The sequence below is a fragment of the Camellia sinensis genome, chromosome 3 (genome assembly GCF_055761805.1).
Source record: "Camellia sinensis isolate YWXY chromosome 3, ASM5576180v1, whole genome shotgun sequence".
Classification (NCBI taxonomy): Eukaryota; Viridiplantae; Streptophyta; class Magnoliopsida; order Ericales; family Theaceae; genus Camellia; species Camellia sinensis.
The window spans coordinates 66,787,313-66,807,978 of NC_138963.1; the positions used below are offsets into that span (position 1 = coordinate 66,787,313).

Genomic DNA, 20,666 nt, shown 5'->3' on the forward strand with positions numbered 1-20,666 from the left:
AATGTTAAATTTCTGAACCAATTGGTTCCAGTTTTGTTCTAATAAACCGTTTAGTCTTTGGATATTTTGAGGGACCTTAATGTTTTCATTTAGATGTTATTAGATGCATGTGCTTTATGAGGGTGTGTCACATGTCACACACAATATGTCACGTGACACACACAATTGACACACACAATGGGTGCCACACATCAATGAAGTATACCAAGGCTCTTTATGAGGATGTGTCACGTGACACACAATATATCATGTGACACGCACAATGGGTGTCACGTATCAACAAAGTACACTAAAGCTCTTTATGCTTTTTGCCTTGGAATGATGTATATCACGTGACACACACAATGGGTGTCACACATCAACAAAGTACACTAAAACTCTTTATGTTTTTTGCCTTTGAATGATGTATGTCATGTGACACACACAATGGGTGCCACACATCAACGAAGTACACTAAGACTCTTTATACTTTTTGCCTTGAAATGATGTATGTCATGCAACACACACACGGAAGGGTATAATTGACCGCTCAATGTTACTAAACAAAGGAAATAGGATCAACTGGTAAGATATTTCCCCACTAATAGGACTAATCCAAACAATATAAATAACCTTAGGATCAATCGGTAAAACTGTTTGTAAGATAGGATTTATTGATAAATATCCCTGTATTTTTACTCATTTATTTAAGTGTAGTATTTATTTTGAACTTTAAAATTATAGTTTTATATTTATTTTTAAAAATTTCTTTTCAGACGAAAAAATTTGGCTAACATGGTCGTCCTCCCGGACGTCTAGCTGGTTGACTGGAATAGTATTCGGTTTTTTTTTTTTTTGAACACCTGTTATTTTTATATTGTAAACAAAAAATATTTTTGAAATTTTTGAAATTTTTATATGAGTTTTGAATAGAATTTTAGGTTGTGTGTTTGGTTATGAGTTGTAAATTTTTAAATCAAATAATTTTTCTAATTTCAAAAATTCAAAACTCCCTCTAAAATTCAATTCAAAACTTATAACCAAACAAAATTTTCACACTAAAATCATAATTTCAAAACTCAAAAACTCAAAATATTGCTTTATTTTCAAATCATATTTAGAAAATTCTACAAAATGCTACCTATGGTTTTGTTTGGAGCAGTTTTCTAAAACTAATTTCACCCTTACATTCTAATATTATTTTTGGTTGAAGTTTTCAAATCATGATTTCAAATTAATTTTAAAACACATTTTGAAAACATGCTTGGTAAACCAGACAATTTTTTAATTTTAGTTTACCCGGCCGTCCACCTGGATGTCCGACCAGTCGTCCAAAACAAGATTATTTTTTTGCAATTGTCAATCGCTACCTTTTATTTGGGGAAAAAAAAAATTTATATTTCTTTTTGATATTTTTTAAATATAGAAATTATTTTTTTAAACCAAAATAATAAATTATTTTTTTAAATTGAATTTTAAAAAGAGTTTGATTATGAGTTTTGTGTAGAATTTTCAATAGAGTTTTGAGTTGTATGTTTGGTTATGAGCTATAAATTTTTGAATTAAGTTTTGAAAACTCATAACAAAACAATTTTTTTCATTTCATATGTTAGATTAAAAATTTAAAACTCAATTCAAAACTTTTTTCAAAATTCATAATCAAACAAATTTTATCTTTTCAAATCATAATTTTAAAACTCACAAATTCAAAATACAACTCTACTATCAAATTATAATTCTAAAACTCTACTCAACACTATTTTATCTTAGGATAAAGTTATGTGATGTTTCAAATGGAATTTGATTAGTAAAAATAGTAAGGTCTCGTTTGGCAAGTGACTTTTTTAGTTATAAAGTTACTAAGTTACTAAAAAAATAAAAAAATCAACAACTTATTTTTTCATAAAAAGTTAAAAAATCATCTCAAATATACTAATTTTTTTATATCACATTTTAGTTAAAAAGTCAAAAAATTACTTAAAAAAAACCTATTTTTATGTCTCTTTTGGAGATAAATAAATAAGTGTCCAATCTTAAGTGGATATCCAATCTTAAGTGGACAGAGCAATACTTTATTTTTTTGGGTGAATATATAGAGCAATACTTATCCACTACATTCTCACGATTTATTTATTATTTTAATAATTTTTTGATATTTTTTTAAAAAATATAAAAAAAATAAAAAACGTGAAATAATAATTTAAAGTGACTTTTTAATTAAAATTAAAAAAGAAAAAGCCTCCGACCCCAGTAGGGTACTGGGGTCGCGTGTGATGGGTGAAAAAAAAAAAAAAAAAAAAAAAACTATTATTTTTTTAATTTTTTTATTTTCAGCCGATGAAAAGGCAATACCTCACCGGGGTTGTCAGTGAGTGGGCCCACTGGGGTCGATAGCACGGCTCAATTAAAAATTGCGAAACGATGCGAGTCGCCCAAATGACTGACAATAAGCCACGTCACCTCCCGCCATTTCCTAGTAGCACAATGTCGTAATTAACCTTAGCAGTTTACATAGGTAATTAACACACTCCCTCGGGTGGCCCCAAGGAACAGTTCCAACAATACATTTCTCTTCTCCTTCCGCTTCGGGTTCCTCCTCGAGTCTTGCAACTCTGCTCCGCTCCGCTCCGCTCCAGAACAAGTTACGGAAAATGCCACCGCAAACCAGAAGAATGGCGTTCCCGAACGTAGTCATCGAGCGAGACACCGATTCTGAAGAAAGCTCATCATCATCAGACGAAGAACAAGATGTAGAAGAAGAGGACAACAACGACGACCTAGAAGCTGAAGAAGAAGAAGAGGTTGAGAATGGAGACACAGTCGAAGAGGTCAAGGTCGAGGTCTCTGCGGCGAAGAAGAGAGAGAAAGCCCCGATCACTATCAGTCTCAAGAAAGTCTGCAAAGTAAAAGCCCCAATCTCTGTTTTTTGTTTCACGAATTGTATTCGGAAACTGATTTTTGTTTTTTTGAAAACACGGAAAAAATCAAAACGAAAACGCAAGCAAAGATGGTCTGTATGTATGGGTGTTATTGTTAGATATTGGTGTTGTTTTGTAGGTGTGCAAGCGAACGGGTCATGAAGCGGGATTCAAAGGGGCTACTTACATTGATTGCCCTATGAAACCCTGTTTTCTCTGCAAAACGCCTGGTAATCTTCTGTTTTATCTACTTCCTTAATCTTTCTTTCATTTTATTTTTATTTTTATTTTTAATGTGTATATTTTGAGTAATTTCAGTTTTTTTAGAGTTTCTCTCCAATCGTCACTCTTTTTTTTTTTTTTTTTTTTAATTTTTAATTTTTTTTTAATATCAAATTTGAGTGAAAACTTGGTTGGTTTTGAAAACTTCTAAACTTATCCTTAAAAGCCTGTTTTGAGAACTATCTCAAATTATTGTACGTCTTAAATTTTCATCAAATTTGAGTTAAAAAAAAATGACTCTTAGAAATTTGGGAAAGGATTTGATTCATTCTTAGGTGAAAAAATTGCCTCTCCCTTGATTTGATACAGATTTGATGAAATGGTTGGAGGCTTGGAGCACACTTTTAGCAATTTTTTCGTCAACTTTTAATTTGATGAAAAAATTGATGAAGGATTGGAGATGCTCGTATGACCATTTTTAAATTTGCAAATACAGTTTTTCTAATATGATGCCAATTATTTGTTTCCTCTGTGGGTTGGGGATTGAAGGCCACACTACAATGACTTGTCCGCACCGAATTGCTACCGAGTATGGGGTAATCCCAGCACCCCGTAGACACACTCATAACTCATTGGATTATGTCTTTGAACGCCAGCTTAGACCCAACATCCCCGCAGTAAGCCAAACCTCAACATTATGCTCATGAATTCTGTGTTACTGGAAATTTTCTTACCATATCAGAATGAATGTGTACGTAAGGTTATATGTGATGCTATTTCTGCAGCAGTGTTTCATCATCATCTGTCCATATTTTGACGTTATTGAGTCTTCATGAAATTGCTAAGATGACAACTGAGCTTAAGAAACAAAAAATGATCTTTATGTATCTGCATTACATAATTGAATACATGATAGTGTGACCAGTTGATAATGCCTGAAATCTCTATACCTGTTGGTTTTAGATTCAGAAGTGTTAATCATCCTTCTCTTACGTCTACAATATATATTTCATTTATATATATATATATATATTGTTGGATAAAAGAGTTACAAACAGTGATTGATTAACAAGAATGAGTAAAAAGTAGTGAAAAGAAAATTTATTGAAAAAAAAAAATAGAGTATGAAACGTTGAGGCACGGAACTTATTCCGTTGTCCTTAAGAAACGATTTTGCCTCCACTCAATGCAAATGGACTTTTGGCAGTTGTTCTCCAGGATTCAACGACGAGTCTTGTTGGTGTGCACTCACCAATCAAGGCTACGAACTCGTGTATAGAATAGCCCAAGGAAACAGATAAACAGTGACAGAAATTAGAGAAGAGGACTAAATATTTTTTGTCTATCATCAGCAGAATGTTTATGCTCATATATATATAGCTTGTCAAAGCTAGGAGGAAAAGGAAACAAAATTATATATATGGATATCCCAAAACATATCCCTTAAATTATGTTAAGGGCTAATCAACTCCAAAGTCAAGCTTCAACTAAAAAGGAAAGGTAATAAATGACTTAAAATATAAAGAAAAGATTTTAAAAAATGTTTTTTTGAATTCACACAACAATGTGCGAGTAAATATATATATAAATTTGAAGCATCTCCAACAATCCCCTACATGATTCAAATTAAAAAAAAAGGATAGAAAAGGATAATAAAAATTTTAAGTTTGGGCTTGACTTGAAGTGCATTAATGTCAATGTCTCGTTGACTTGAATCGAAATTTAGTGTTTATAGAAAGTGAATAACTAGTGAAAGGTGACACAAGTCTTGAACCCTCCACTTTGGGGTGATTCAACCATACTGCACACACACCTCAAGTATTCATGACGAGTTCTAGGATTGGCGCTTTGAAGGCCGTGCACCTTGCCTAGATTTTTATGAGTGCTTTAGAGAGTTAGCACTCATTCTCATAGAAGGCGGCCCAACCTTCACACCTATATAGGTGAACCCATCAAGCATGTGCTGCTCCACACTACCTTTACAAGCTATGAGTTCATTAAGAGCTCCTATCTCAACCTTATTTAATTTAGCAGCTTGCACTATCTGCATCATAAGGAGAGACATAGAAATTAGTGCTATACTAAAGCTCTCTGTGACTTGTTACCCATTGAACCTGATTCATGGGATCTCCAATCGCACAAGTTGGGTTGCATTCACAGGTGACTCACTCAATGGGCTTAAGTCCCATCCCCCTCGATGCATCATATATTACCTTCCTGGTTAGTCCTTTTGTCAGAGGGTCTGCTAGATTTTTCTCTGATCTCACGAACTCCAATGCTATTACACCATTGCTTATGAGCTGTCGAACAATGTTGCGCCTTAGACGTCTATGTCTCATCTTCCCATTTTACACTTTGTTATTTGCTCGAGCTATTGCTGCTTGTGAATCACAATGTAGAGAAATGGAAAGAACTGGTTTTCCCCATAAAGGAACATCAGTAAGAAGATTCCTTAGCCATTTAGCTTCATTACCAGCCATTTCTAGAGCAACACATTCAGATTCCATGGTAGAAGAAGCGTTGCAAGTTAGTTTGGATGATTTCCATGATATAGACATAACCACTAGTTGAATTTGTTTCATCATTATCTGACACCCAATTGGCATCACAAAATCCTTTTAACACTGCTGGATATCCTACATAGTGAAGACCCATGTTCATGGAAACTCTCAGATACCTTCAAAGTCTAGTCAATGCTGCCCAGTGTTATCGACTGGGATTATGTGTGTATCCATTAAGTCTACTTACAACATATGCTATATCTGGCCGAGTACAATGCATTATATACATTAAACTCCAATGATTTTAGCTTATTTGATTGTCGAACACTAGATCCCTTGTTCTTTTTTAGATGAAAACTAGGGTCATAAGGGGTTTTAACAGGCTCAACATCAAAATGATTGAATTTTTTAAGAAGTTTTTCAACATAATGTGATTGTGTCAATACTAATCCATTTTGTTCACTGATCCCTAGAATAACATCGGTTTCTCCTAGGTCTTTCATGTCGAAGTTTGATGATAAAAAGACTTTGGTCATGTTTACAATGTGCAAATTAGTGCCCACAATCAACATATCATCTACATATTATCATATAATCACACAAGCATAATCAGTTAATTTACTATATACACAACTATCAGATTCATTTACTACAAAACCATTTGAAAGCAAGGTTTTATCAAATTTCTCATGTCATTGGTTAGGGGGCTTGTTTTAGGCCATATAGAGATTTAACAAGTCTACATACTTTTTGTTCTTGTCCTTGAATTACAAAACCTTCAGGTTGGTCTGTATAGATTTCTTCTTCTAATTCTCCATTTAAAAATGCAATTTTTACATCTATTTGATGAATAATCAATTTATGTATAGATGCTATAGGAATTAACAACCTAATAGTAGAAATCTTAGTAACAGGGGAATATGTGTAAAAATAATCTATTCTATCCTTTTGTGTATAACCCTTGGCAACTAATCTAGCCTTAAATTTATCTATTGATCCATCGGCCTGTAGTTTCTTCTTAAACACTTTGCAACCTATGGATTTACATCCTTTAGGTAAATCTACTAATTCCCAAGTGTGGTTAGCCATAATAGATTCTAGTTCGCTGTTTATTGCATCTTTCCAAAAAAGTGGCATCTATGGATTTTATGGCTTCTTCATATGTTTTAGGATCATCTTCGGTGATAAAGGCAGTTATGAAATCTGGTCCAAAGCTAGTTTCAACTCTAGGTCTCTTACTACGTCTTATTTCTTGTGATGTTTCTTCTGAACTCTGCCTAGGTTGGATTGGTGCACTAATCCTGTCAATGTAAGTTTGTTTCATGGGAAAAATATGTTCAAAGAATTTTGCGTCTTTTGCCTCCATTATATTGTTAGCTTCCATAATATCTTTTGCACCTTTTATTTCAAGAAATCTATAAGCTGCATTGTCCTAAGCGTATCCAATAAAAATACAATCTATTGTTTATTGGGCCAATTTTACTTCTTTTAATGTTTGGAAGTCCAACCTTAGCTAGACACCCCCCGCACTTATAGATAGTTCAGATTTGATGAATGTTTCTTCCAGAGTTCATATGGTGTTTTATCTGTTGTCTCATGTGGAATTCTATTTAAAATATGACAAGCTGAAAGAATTGCCTCCCCCTACATGTTAGGGGGTAAACCAGAGCTTATTAGCATTGCATTCATCATCTTTTTAAGTGTACTGTTTTTCCTCTCAGCTATCTCATTCTATGAAAATGAATCCTACTTTGAATCGATTAAATGCTAGGTCATTCCCCCTTAAGTGACGCGTTGTGCCTGCTCCGGGTGTTTCGAAAAGCGAGCAGGGGCGCCACATCGACGCCTGAGTGCGGTGAAAAATGGGCAAAGGTTTTCACGCTTTTCTGGATGAGCACATATAAAGAAGTTAGTTCGAGACTATAGGTTTAGGGTAGTCACATGGAATTTATGTACTTTAATTGGTAAGACTGTGGAATTAGTAGATGTCATGATTAGGAAGAGAGTTAGTATGGCTTGCGTTCAAGAAACTAAGTGGACGGGTGAGAAAGTTAGGAAAATAGAGGATACTGGTTTTAAACTGTATTATAGTGGCAATGATGGACATAGGAATGGGGGTAGGAATAATAGTTGCCAACGGTCTTGTAGAAAAGGCAGTGGCGGTCATTAGGAAAGGTGATAGGATTATGTTGGTTAAACTAGTTATTGGATAGAATATAGTGAATGTTATTAGTGCATACGCTCCACAAGTAGGATTAGATGATCAGACTAAGAGAAATTTTTGGTACCAAATGGATAAGGTATTACAGGAGATACCTATAGGAGAAAAAAGTTATATGGGGTGATTTCAACGGCCATTTAGGAATAGATAAACTAGGTTATGAGAGGGTGCATGGTAGGTATGGTTTTGGTGATAAAAATTAGGCTAGTGAGAGTATATTAGATTTTGCATTGGCTTCTGATTTGGTGGTGGCCAATATTATTTATAAGAAGAGAGATGAGCATTTAATAATCTTTATGATTTGGTCAATTAGGAGCCAAATAGACTACTTTCTAGTAAGAAAAGTGGACCGTCTAAAATGCAGCGACTGTGAGGTGATTTGTTGAGAGAGCCTGACGTCTCAACATAGGATTTTGGTACTAGATTTATGCTTTAAAAAGCAATACCAAGCTAGGAAGGATAGTGGGCGTCGTACGACGAGATGGTGGGACCTAAAAGGGGATAAACTAGAAATATATAAGAATAAAATGAATAAAGAAGGTACTGGGGACTTAGAAGATGATGTTAAAACTATGTGGAACTCGATGGCCAATTGTATGAGGAGAATCTCAAGGGAAGTTTTTGGAGAGTCGAAAGGAAAGCGACCCAACTCTAGGAAATCTTGGTGGTGGAGAGAGGAGGTTCAAGCGGTAGTAAAGACGAAAAAAGAGTGCTTTAAAAAGTGAAAGAATGATAGAACTGAGAAAAACCTTAAGAGTTACAGATTGGCTAATAAGGAGGTCAAAAAAGAAGTGAGAGAGATTAAGTTAAAAGTCCATGATGACCTATACACTAGACTAGGTAGTAAGGACGGAGAGAAGATGATATACAAACTTGCTAATATAAGAGAAAAGAGAACAAAAGATTTAATCAGGTTAAGTGCATTAAGAGTGAAGACTCTAAGGTGTAGGTGAAGAATGAAGAGATTAAAGAGAGGTGAAAGAACTATTTTGAAAAGTTGTTAAATGAGGAACATGGAGGTAGGTCAAAAGGGGAGGAAGTAGGCAATAATAAGGAAAACCAAGACTACAGGTTTTATCGTAGGATTAGGAATCTTTAAAGTGGAGATTACACTTAAGAAAATGAAATCGAATAAGGCTTTAGGATCCGATGATGTCTTTATTGAAACATGAAAATGTTTGGGTAAAAAGAGGGTTACTTGGTTGACTAGGTAATTTAATAAGATTTTGTTGACTAGAAAAATGTTAGAGGAGTGGAGGAAGAGTATTTTAATGCTAATCTATAAGAATAAATGAGATGTCCAAAACTGCAACAATTATAGAGGAATCAAGTTCATGTGTTATATAATGAAAGTGTGGGAGAGAGTGATGGAATGTCAATTGGGAGATATAATAGAGGTGTTAGAGAATCAATTTGGGTTTATGCTTGGTAGGTTAACAATGGAAACGATCTATCTTTTAAGAAAAGTAATAGAAAAGTATAGAGAAAAAAAAGAGACATTCATATGGTTTTTATCGTTCTTGAAAAAACATATGATAGAGTACCTCGGAATATAATCTGGTGAGTGTTAGAGAAGAAGGGGTGACGAAAGGTTACATTAATGCGATTAGGGATATGTATGAATGTGGTGACTACTATTAGATCGCTTGTTGGAGAGACAAATGAATTTCCAATTATTATAGGGTTACACCAAGGATCAGCCTTAAGTCTTTATCTTTTTGCTTTAGTTATGGATGAGACGAGAAATATTCAGGATGATGTGCCATGGTGTATGCTTTTTGCAAATGATATCATGTTAATGGATGAGACTAGAGAAGGAGTTAATACTAAGTTGGAGACTTGGAGATAAGCACTTGAATCTAAAAGATTTAGGATAAGCAGGCTAAGACATAGGACATGGAATATAATTTTAGTAACAGTAACAATGGAAATAGAGAAGAACTGAAGATTGAAAGCCAATAACTACTTAAGAGTGAACATTCTCGTTATTTAGGATCGATTATCACAATGGTTGGGGAGATTGGAGTGGATGTGATCTATAGAATTAAGGTGGCGTGGCTTAAATGGTAGAGTGCGTTTGCGGTACTATGCGATAAATGAGTACCCATTAGATTAAAAGGGAAGTTCTATAGAATGGTTATTAAATCAACGATGTTGTATGGGTTGAAATTTTAGGCAACTAAGGAACATGTAGATAAGATGAGTGTTGCTGAGACGAGGATGTTAAGGTAGATGTGTGGCAAGACTAGAAAAGATAGAGTTAGGAACTTAGTAGCAGGAATCGTGGAAGGGACTCACGCTTCTAAGGAAGAAGCGCGATTTTGCGCTTCCAAGGAAGAATCGCACAAGAATCGCGCTTCTAATGCGAAAGAATCGCGATTAGGGCTGAGACCTCTCACGGTCGATCTCGACTGGCTTTGTCGCTCTCTCTTCTCTCAGTCTCGATCTCCTCTTCGTCTCTCTTCGCCTCTGTTTGCTTCGTCTCTCTCTTCGTCTCCCTCTCTCGTCTCTGTTCTCCCTCTCTCTCTGTCTCGATCTCTATTCTCCCTCTCTCTCTGTCTCGATCTCTATTCTCCCTCCCTCTCCCTCTCCGTTTTATATTATATAATATAAATATAATTTATCATATATATAATATAATATAATATAATATAATTTATTATATATAATATATATAATATTTATCATATATAATATAATTTGTCATAGATAATATAATTCTTCTGTCTAAAATAAAAAATTATTTATTAAAATTTATTATTTCTAACTTTTTAACATATAATAAATAAAATAAATCATCTAATTATTTAAAAAAAATCTATTTAAATCATATATAATAAAAAAAAAGTTAAAAATTTATAAAATAAAAGATCTAATTTTTATTTTTTATTTATTTGAACATAATTTATTATTCATTATTTATTATAATAAATAAAATATAATTAATAAAAATAATATATAAGCGCTCCTAATTTACGACTCCTCTAAATGGCCACGTTCCCCCGCTCCCGCTCCCGCTCCCGCCCTCGCTTCGTGCAACTAAGGTTAGGAATGAGTATATTCGACAATGGGTAAGAGTAACACCGATAGAAGATAAGTTGAGAGAGAATAGATTGAGATAGTTTGGTCATATACAATGGAGACCAACAGAGACAATAGTGAAGAGATGCGATACAGTGACGATAGATGGAAGTGTTAGGGGAAGGGGCTGACCTAGATTGACGTGGACTAGTGTAATAAATAGAGATATGAACCTTCTTAATTTAACTAACGAAATGGCCTTGGATAGAGTCGAATGGAAAAGAAAGATTCATGTATTTGATGGGACTTAAGGCTTGGTTTGTTTAGTTTGGTTTGGTTATCCCATTCTCTTCAGGAGTATAAGAAGCAGTTGTCTCATGAATTATTCCATTTTGTTCACATACAAGTTTAAGTTTGGTTGCGTCATATTCTTTTTCCCGATCAGATCTAACTCTTTTAATTTTCCAGTCTGACTGATTTGCTACTTCAGTCCTATATTTTATAAAATACTCCGTTGCTTTATCTTTGTTTCCTAAGAGATACACTCTAGTGAATCTTGAACAATCATCTACAAAGGTTATGTAATATCTTTTTCCTCCTCTTCTCATATAATTTTTAAAATCTCCCAAGTCACTGTGTATTAATTCTAGGACTTCTGAACTTCTTTCTACAGTCTTGAAAGGTTTCTTGGTAAACTTAGCCTCTACATTTCACACTTGGATGTATTAGAATTTTTAAAATCTGGACTTAAACTAAGTTGTCTCATCCTTTTAACAGAAGCATAATTTACATGCCCTAATCTAGTATGCCACAAATCAACAGGCTCAACAATATAAGCAGAAGGCTCAACAATATAAGCAGAAGAAGTACTAGCTTTATTAGCAAAGTCAGAGATAACATTCAGTGCAAAGAGACCCCCATTACAGTAACCCTTTCCCACAAAGTCCCCATTATGACTAAGCACTAGTTTATCAGAATCAAAAACTAATTTAATACTACCAGCCTTGTTAAGAAGAGATCCAGAAATCAAGTTTCTAGGCATTTCGGGCACATGAAGGGTATCATTTAAGGCCAGGGTTTTACTGGAAGTGAGCTTTAGCATAATTTTCCCCTTACCAACCACACGAGCAGTGTGAGCATCTCCCATGTACACGTGCTCACCATCACCAACAACTTCATAGGTAGCGAACAAATCTTTGTTGCCACAAATGTGACGAGTAAGTAGCCCCAGTGTCTACCACCCACTCAACCGCATTGCTAACCAAATTTGCTTCTGAAACAACAGCTGCTATGATATCAGATTCAGTGAGGTTAGCCTGTGGTTTATGTTGGTGATGGTCTTTGGCTTTGCGAAGTTTGCACTCAAAAGCATGATGTCCTATTTTGCCGCACACAAAGGATGTCCCCCTTTTTTTCTTATAAATGCCCTCTGATTTTTTGAAGTTGATGTTGCTGTTGTTGTTGTTGTGGTTCTTTTTCCCTGGTTTTTTGTTGTTGTCCTTTCCAAACCGATTTCACAGTAGATTTCACCTCCACCATATTAGCCTTCGAAGTGAACTCATGAGCCAAGTCATTTTTGTCTTTCAATCTGTTGGATTCTTCAATGCGAATATGGACAATGACATCTTCGGGACTGAGATCCCTGTTGTGCTTGAGGGAATTTCTATACTCCTTCCAAGATGGCGTAGCTTCTAGATCAATGCTGCAACTTGAAAAGCATCATCCAAATTCATTCCCTCAGCCAGAATGTCATGAATTATATTCTGGTATTTGTGAACTTGTTCCATGACAGATTTCTCATCAATCATCTTGAAATCCGAGAATCTACTCAACATACTTTTTATACCTGCATCTTCTGTTGAATATTTTCTTTTCAAAAGTTCCCAAATCTCTATAGCAGATTTATAAACACAACATATGTCAAACAGAGAATTGGACAGAAAATTTAGAATATGACCACGACAAGTCTTGTTATCTTTTTCATAAAGACAAATAGACTCAGTATCAGCCAGTTCCAAAACATCATTAGGAATATGATCATTAAACAGAACATAATCAACACTGATGGACTCTAGGAAAAACAGAATTTTTTCAGACCAGCATTTGTAATGGTTGCCATCAAAAGGTTCAAGTTTGATCATATCAGGAACGGTATTCATTTTGTTAATCAAGAAAATCATTTCTTAAGATTGTTGGATAAAAGAGTTAAAAACAGTGATTGATTAACAAGAATGAGTAAAAACTAGTGAAAAGAAAAATTATTGAAAAAAAGAGAGTATGAAACGTCAAGGCACGGAACTTAATTTGTTGTCCTTAAGAAACGATTTCACCTCCACTCGGTGCAGATGGACTTTTGGCTGTCGTTCTCTAGGATTCAATGACGGGTCTTGTTGGTGTGCACTTACCAATCAAGGCTACGAACTCGTGTATAGAATAGCCTAAGGAAACAGATGAACAGTGACAGAAATTAGAGAAGAGGACAGAATATTTTTTTGTCTATCTTCGGCAAAATGTTTATGCTCATATATATATAGCTTGTCAAAGCTAGGAGGAAAAGGAAACAAAATTATATATATGGATTTCACAAAACAAATCCCTTAAATTATGTTAAGGGCTAATCAACTCCAAAATCAAGATTAAACTAAAAAGGAAAGGGAATAAATGACTTAAAGTTATAAAGAAAAGATTTAAAAGAATGTTATTTTGAATTCACACAACAATGCACGAGTATATATGTGTATATATATATATATATATAAATTTGAAGCATCTCCAACATATATATTATCTATTTCCTCTTCAATTTTTTTAGAGTGGTTTAATGGTTTGCATTGCTGCATTTTTTGATGATGCTGCAACTTCTATTTCCAAAAGTATGGGGTTCATTCCCCCACTGGGGTGTGGGTGGTCACGGAGCCCTATATATATTATAGGCAGCCCACTGAATCTTGTTAGTTATTATGTAGAGCTCGGGTTCATACTTGAGTTGTGTAGGGTTCATTTGAGCTTTCTACACTTAATTTAATTCAGGTTTCCTGGCATTTGAGATGTTAGATTGTTTGTATAGCTACTTTTAAATGCTTGTCTTGAGTTATTTTTTGTGTAATTGTGATATTGTTGGACCTTTGCGGGATCTTCAGAGCTCTGTACCATTTTTTTCTCTCTTTCTCTCAAATATTTTGTGTTATTTGCCATTATGTATTTTTCGTATCTTTGTTGTCTGTGCTATAGATCAAGCCAGCATTTGTGATTCCCGATCAAGTGAATTGTGCAGTTATCAGATACCATAGTAGACGAGTTACATGTTTGGAGTTCCATCCAACTCGTAATAACATTCTTTTATCCGGAGATAAGGTTAGTGTCAGCCATATTGTGCACTAACAGTCAGTTGAGTTTGTTCTGACTAAGGCGAGGTTGTTTATTGATAGATCAACTTTTATTTTTTTTTCTCTCAATTTTTTTTTCTTGATCTATTGTAAAAGAAAGGACAACTTGGAGTTTGGGACTACTGCAAAGTACATGAAAAGATAGTTTATGGGAACATACATGGTTGCATACTTAACAACATGAAGTGAGTGATCCCTTTTTCTGCTTTGTTTTTGGATTTTATGTTCTGGTATGATATGTATCTGTGAATGGAAATGCATTGCACGTTCAGCTCTTCAACAAGAAGGCCTTTTCCTCTTTGGTGGGTGAATTTGATTGTTATCCAATTACCTGCAGGTTCAAGCCCACAAATGATGGAACAGTATATGCTGCATCCTCAGATGGGACCATCAGTTGCACTGATTTGGAGACTGGAATTTCATCATCATTGATGAACCTTAATCCTAATGGGTGGCAGGTATCTCGTTCAAAGTTAAACATTCCTTTGTGATCCAATCTTCTAACCTGTAATTATTTTCTCACTGAAGTTGTGAGATGTAATGATCAAGTTTTCAATGTGAATCCTTTAATCTGGCTTTTCAAGCTTCTTTGCATTGTTGAGGATTTTTTATTGCTACTGTGGAACATCCTGAAACTGTAAGTTTGTGGTATGACCATTTAACTTGGATTACCTCCAAATTCAATTAAGTTGTTTGCCTGTCTGATTGCTTTTCTATGACTCTTGTAGTTTGACCTTAATTTCTTTCAACTTCTGAGGAATTTGTAACCAGTGATATGGATCATTACAGAACTTGGGAACCTTCTTTAGTTTTTGGTTTTTCTGTTCCTTTGTTACATTTCCTTGTAGTATTGTCCTAATTAAAGTAATTTGTTTCTTCATTTGATTTACAATGGTATGCTTGGAAGTAAGAATTGGATGGGGTCAATGAGATTCCACAGAAACATCATACAACTACACATTGTTTAGTTGTGCATACACATGGCTCGTTCACCTCTCAAGTCTCTTAATTATATTCATCAATCATTTGAATTTTTATTTAAATATGTAAGTGTTTTGAATTTTTGTAAGTTTAAAATGTATTTTGGCTACAATTCAGCATATTGTTTACATATAATGGGTCATTCCAGAGTATTGATATCCGAGTATGAGTTATAAATTGTTTTCCTGTAGGGCCCAAGCAGTTGGAGAATGCTTTATGGGTTGGACGTCAACTCAGAGAAAGGTGTTGTGCTTGTTGCAGATAACTTTGGATATTTGTACTTGTACGTATCTGATCTGCTTGATGATTATGTCAATATTGAAGAGATATAGAAGCAAAAGAGAAAACAATTAGTACATGGATATTGTAATTTTTTTTTATCAAATCTCATAATTGCTGTTGGCCCTTCATTCAATCGAGTGCTGCTATTTTTTTCTTAGGAAGTTCTCATTTATTCTCCTTTTTTAATGATACAATAGCTATTGGGAATAATCAATGATTATAAAGCAATTGATGTACATTTGCTGTTAACCGTCAAATGGGAGTATCTGCCATCTGAATGATGCAATTAATGGGCCACCTTTGGAATGAATTGTTTTTATGGGGGGTTTTGATTTCTTTTTTATGCATCATTTCTGTGGCCCAAAATTTCCTAGATTATTATTGATGGACGATTGAGATCATATTGTCCTTGTTTTTGGACTGCTCTTAGAATGGTTGATGATTGAACAGTTAGACCTTGTAAATTGGTAGAGATCTAAGGGGACTTAACTAATAGCATGTTATATTATTCTGAAGTTCATATTGAGTTAATTTGGAAACAGTACGAGTTAAAACCTTTTTTGAGATCTGTGGCTGTATGCTGTAACTATATGTATGTGTGTCCCCACTGGTTTTGAAGGTCCAGAGAAAATTGGAATTGAAAAAAGAAAAACGAATAATTGGAAGTGAAATTTAAAAATGAAAAACCAAGGTCTAGTGCATCTCACAAATGGACCAATTTGCTTCTTACCTCATTGACTTGGGGAAAGAAGCTGATGGTTTTGTTGCTCTTTTGCACATTGATTTTCTACTGTACAGACATCTATTATATATACGTATTACATATATACATCAATGTATACAGGCATGTGTATGTAGCTATTAGTTGAATGATAAAGTACCCATGACATAGCCTTAGTTTTTCTTCTTATTATTGACATATGTAGGATGGATATTCGCTCCAACAGCAAAGTAGGGGAGACTATTTTGATCCATAAGAAAGGAAGTAAAGTCGTGGGGCTACACTGCAATCCTGTTCAGCCAGATCTTCTTTTGAGCTGTGGAAATGATCATTTTGTGAGCTTCCTTGTTTAGTAATTGCAACTTTTTTCATTTTGTTCTTATGATTCTTTACAATTGAATAGTAATGGGTTTAAAGAAAAGTAGAATATTGTATGAAAATATTCTCAATCTCCTTAGTAGCTTGTGAACCCATATAAAGTTATTATTATGTTTGTTGTTATGATGGTCTTTGAACTGAAATGGTTTTTTCATCTCAGGCCCGCATATGGGACATGCGTCGGTTAGAATCTGGATCTTCTCTTTGCAGTCTTGCACACAGACGTGTTGTTAACTCCGCATATTTTTCTCCACGAAGTGGCAGCAAAATACTTACTACATCACAGGACAACCGCCTTCGAGTATGGGATTCTATCTTCGGCAATTTGGGTTCCCCAAGTCGGGAAATTGTACATAGTCATGATTTCAATCGACACTTGACTCCTTTTCGAGCTGAATGGGATCCAAAGGTGATGATATGCCTATTTGTAGCGCGAAATGCATTTACTTGTATTCAATGCTTAAAAGAGGGCAAATACAAATATTAGGTGCTGCTTTTTTATGTAGGACCCGTCGGAGTCCCTTGTGGTTATTGGACGTTACATAAGCGAAAATTATAATGGAGCTGCTTTGCATCCCATTGATTTTATAGACATTAGCACTGGGAAGCTAGTTGCTGAGGTCATGGATCCGAACATTACAACTATCAGTCCTGTGAACAAGCTACATCCACGAGATGATGTTTTGGCAACTGGTAGTTCAAGGTTTGAACCATATGCAATCATTGATTCATTCTTCTGTGGTGATTATATATTTGTTGCTTCTATATGTACATCAGATCTTATGCAATCTCAACACGGTCTAAATGTAAAAAAAAAATTTCTTCTTTGAATACCCTGCTGTTTCTTGCTTGTTCCTGCATTATGGATTTTAATTGTATTCCTTCACCATGTCATATGAGCATGACCTTTGACAACTTTTGATTTGGTTCAATATTTCATAAATAATGGGTATGCATATACTCCCACACACACTCATACATGAAACCAAGTAGCGGGGATGCTAAAGTTTGTTGGGTATGGTGGAGTGGAGATGAAGCTTTATAAACCAAACCAAACCAAGCCTTATGTCCCATCAAATGGGGTCAGCTACATGAATCTTTCTTCTCCACGCGGTCCTATCAAAGGCCATTTCATTAGTCAAATTAAGTAGATTCATATTTCTATTTATAACGCTAGTCAACGTTAATCTAGGCCTACTCCGTCCCCTAACACTTCCATCTATCGTTACAGTATCGTAGCTCTTCACTACTGCCTCTGTTGGCCTCCGTTGAATATGACCAAACCATCTCAAACGATTCTCTCTCAACTTATCTTCTATCGGTGCTACTCCTACCCATTCCCGAATACACTCATTCCTAATCCTGTCTTGTCTAGTCTTACCACACATCCACCTTAGCATTCTCATCTCAGCCACACTCATCTTATCTACATGTTGTTCCTTGGTTGCCCAACACTCCGTCCCATACAACATAGCTGGTCTAATAGCCGTTCTATAGAACTTACCTTTTAGTCTAATGGGTATTCGTTTATCACACAATACCCCAGACGCACTTCTCCACTTACACCATCCCGCCTTAATCCTATGGGCCACATCTGCATCAATCTCTCCCGCTGTTGTGATAATCGACCCTAAATAACGAAAATGTTCACTCTTAGGCAGTTCTTGGTTCTCAATCTTCACTTCTCCTCTGCTTTCATTGTTACTGTTACTAAATTTACACTCCATGTATTCTGTTTTAGTTCTGCTTATCCGAAATCCTTTAGATTCAAGAGCTTTTTTCCAAATCTCCAACTTTGTGTTAACTCTTTCTCTAGTCTCATCCACTAACACAATATCGTCTGCAAAAAGCATACACCATGGCATGTCATCTTGAATATTTATCATCTACTCGTTCATAACTAAAACAAAAAGATAAGGACTTAAGGTAGATCCTTAGTGTAACCCTACAGTGAGATGAAGCTTTATCAGTGAATTTATTCTTCTTTGATGAACTGGGAAAGTTTTTTTCATTCCTTTTTCTTTTTTTTCAATTTTTTTTTTCTTCAGTGGGAGAAATTTACATACAATTGTTATGTTGTCTTATTGCATTGTCTAGATGCTCTACCCATGGTTGTAAATGTAATCTCTACAGTTGCTAGGACGAGGCAGCAATAACCCTATGTGGTGTAATTTATACAGAGCTGCATCTGTAGACTTGTAGTATGGATTATTTAGTGAAAACAGTTAAGAATTTTGCTGCATAGTGGTAATTTGTCATTCTTCATCTCAACTTTTTTCTAACTCATCTACCACTTTTTCATACATATAGTTATCAGCTAATGGTTAAGACTTGGCCTAATAACCTTGAGGTTATGGGTTCAAGTCTTGGGACCACCACTTTACGTATTATGCTAAAGGTTAGGTGTGTACTGAATCTTTCCCCTCCCAAACACATTAATGTGTACTTATTGGGCGTTTTTTTTTTTTTTTTAGTTATCAGCTAATGTTGATGGTTTGTCTTTGTCTTAGGAGTATTTGTAACATGTGGAACATAACTATTATGAACAAATCCTTTCCGTTGGTTGTTTTTCTTATGATACCTTTGAAATTGCGGTTTTACCTTAAGTGGTGTGATCCAAATTTGCAAATTATTATTGTGTTTTATTTTTTAAATATGAATTTCCATTTCAGTACAAAGACATACAATTGTGAAGAGGACAGAAAGACGATAGAAAGTAGAAATAACGACATTGTTGTTAATCTTTATTATTTGGACAAGTGACTAAAATACTCTAATTTAGAAGAACTAAATTTATTGTAAATTTAATGATTTAAGACCATTTCGCTAATTGTTACTTCTCATTGTTGATGTGCCATTTTGTATTTTTTAATCTAAAACATTACCTTTTCAGGTCTATTTTCATTTGGAACCCGAAGGAGAAGTCTGAGATTGTGCAACAGAAGGATGAAAAGAAGATTGTTCTTTGCGGAAAGGCTGAGAAGAAACTCAATAAGAAGTTTGACGGTGAAAGTGATGATTCCGATGATGACATACGCAAAATCAAGGGTAAGATCACCAAATCAAGAAAAGCTGAACCAAAATCATCTCGATGTAGTCTTAAGGGCAAGCGATAAGCTTATGAATGCAATTACCCCGCAATATTTTTTGAGCTGGTAATTGATGGTTCCTATCTGCCAACCTTTGTATATGCTAACTTATGTTTTGGTGATGTAGTATTTAACATGATATGTAGTTTTGTAACTTTTCACATCGTTTTGGTTCTTCGCCATTGTATACTAGGCTTACCTAGTGCTCAAGATAAGCTCTATGTTTTGTGTAATAGTTTTTTTTGTAGCCTACCCGGTTGTATTGAAATTCTATTCAATGTGTTTGGTTCTGGTTTTCTAAATTTTTGAGTTTTTGTTTGGTTAAGTCCAAAAATAAAAAAAAGCTTTAAATATATATATTTTTTTTTTGGATGCACACTTATAAATAGAGATGTGATTTGATGTGACTTGTTCTTTTTTGTTTTTTTTTTTTTTATTTTTTTGATGTGACTTACTCTCTTTTGTTTTGCATTGTTATTTATTTATTTATTTTATGTTGCTGAATGTTCTAACAAGTTGATCGAAAGTCCAATGTGACAGGATTTTGAATTTTACGTTAACACAATATTCAACGTGGAGGGATTTTAAATTCAAAAACAAAACAAAATTTAAAAATACTTCTGTATTTGATGTTATAAAAAGTTGTAAGTTAGTTACCTAATTTTTTTTTATGCCAATTTGTGATTAAATTACTAATTTTGTGATTGATATCATGAAATTTTATGATAAAGTTATCAATTTAATAATAAGTATGCACCGATAAAAGGGAAAATACCAAATTATTTTTTGATATGTACATATATATACATAAAACAAATATGGTAGTACTTTTGATGTAACGATAATTTTTTTTTTTCAGTTTATTGTTGAATACATCATTTAGATTGCCTTCTCTCTTTCTATGTGTGCGGAGGGAAATTTGAATTTCTTTGCAATAGTCAAATCTTTGAAAACCAAACACATCCAT

At 34.4% G+C, this 20,666-nt stretch overlaps 1 protein-coding gene across 1 annotated transcript; it reads left to right on the forward strand.

Moving 5' to 3' along the window:
- The first annotated feature begins 2,314 nt into the window (after positions 1-2,314).
- Positions 2,315-20,001, forward strand: DDB2 (damaged DNA binding 2). The gene is made up of 11 exons (XM_028271668.2): positions 2,315-2,882; positions 3,037-3,127; positions 3,669-3,796; positions 14,094-14,216; positions 14,345-14,433; positions 14,586-14,706; positions 15,421-15,512; positions 16,438-16,567; positions 16,771-17,019; positions 17,117-17,313; positions 19,504-20,001. The coding sequence occupies exons 1-11, from the start codon at positions 2,631-2,633 to the stop codon at positions 19,724-19,726; spliced, it is 1,695 nt and encodes a 564-aa protein (XP_028127469.2). The 5' UTR covers positions 2,315-2,630; the 3' UTR covers positions 19,727-20,001.
- Positions 20,002-20,666: the final 665 nt, after the last annotated feature.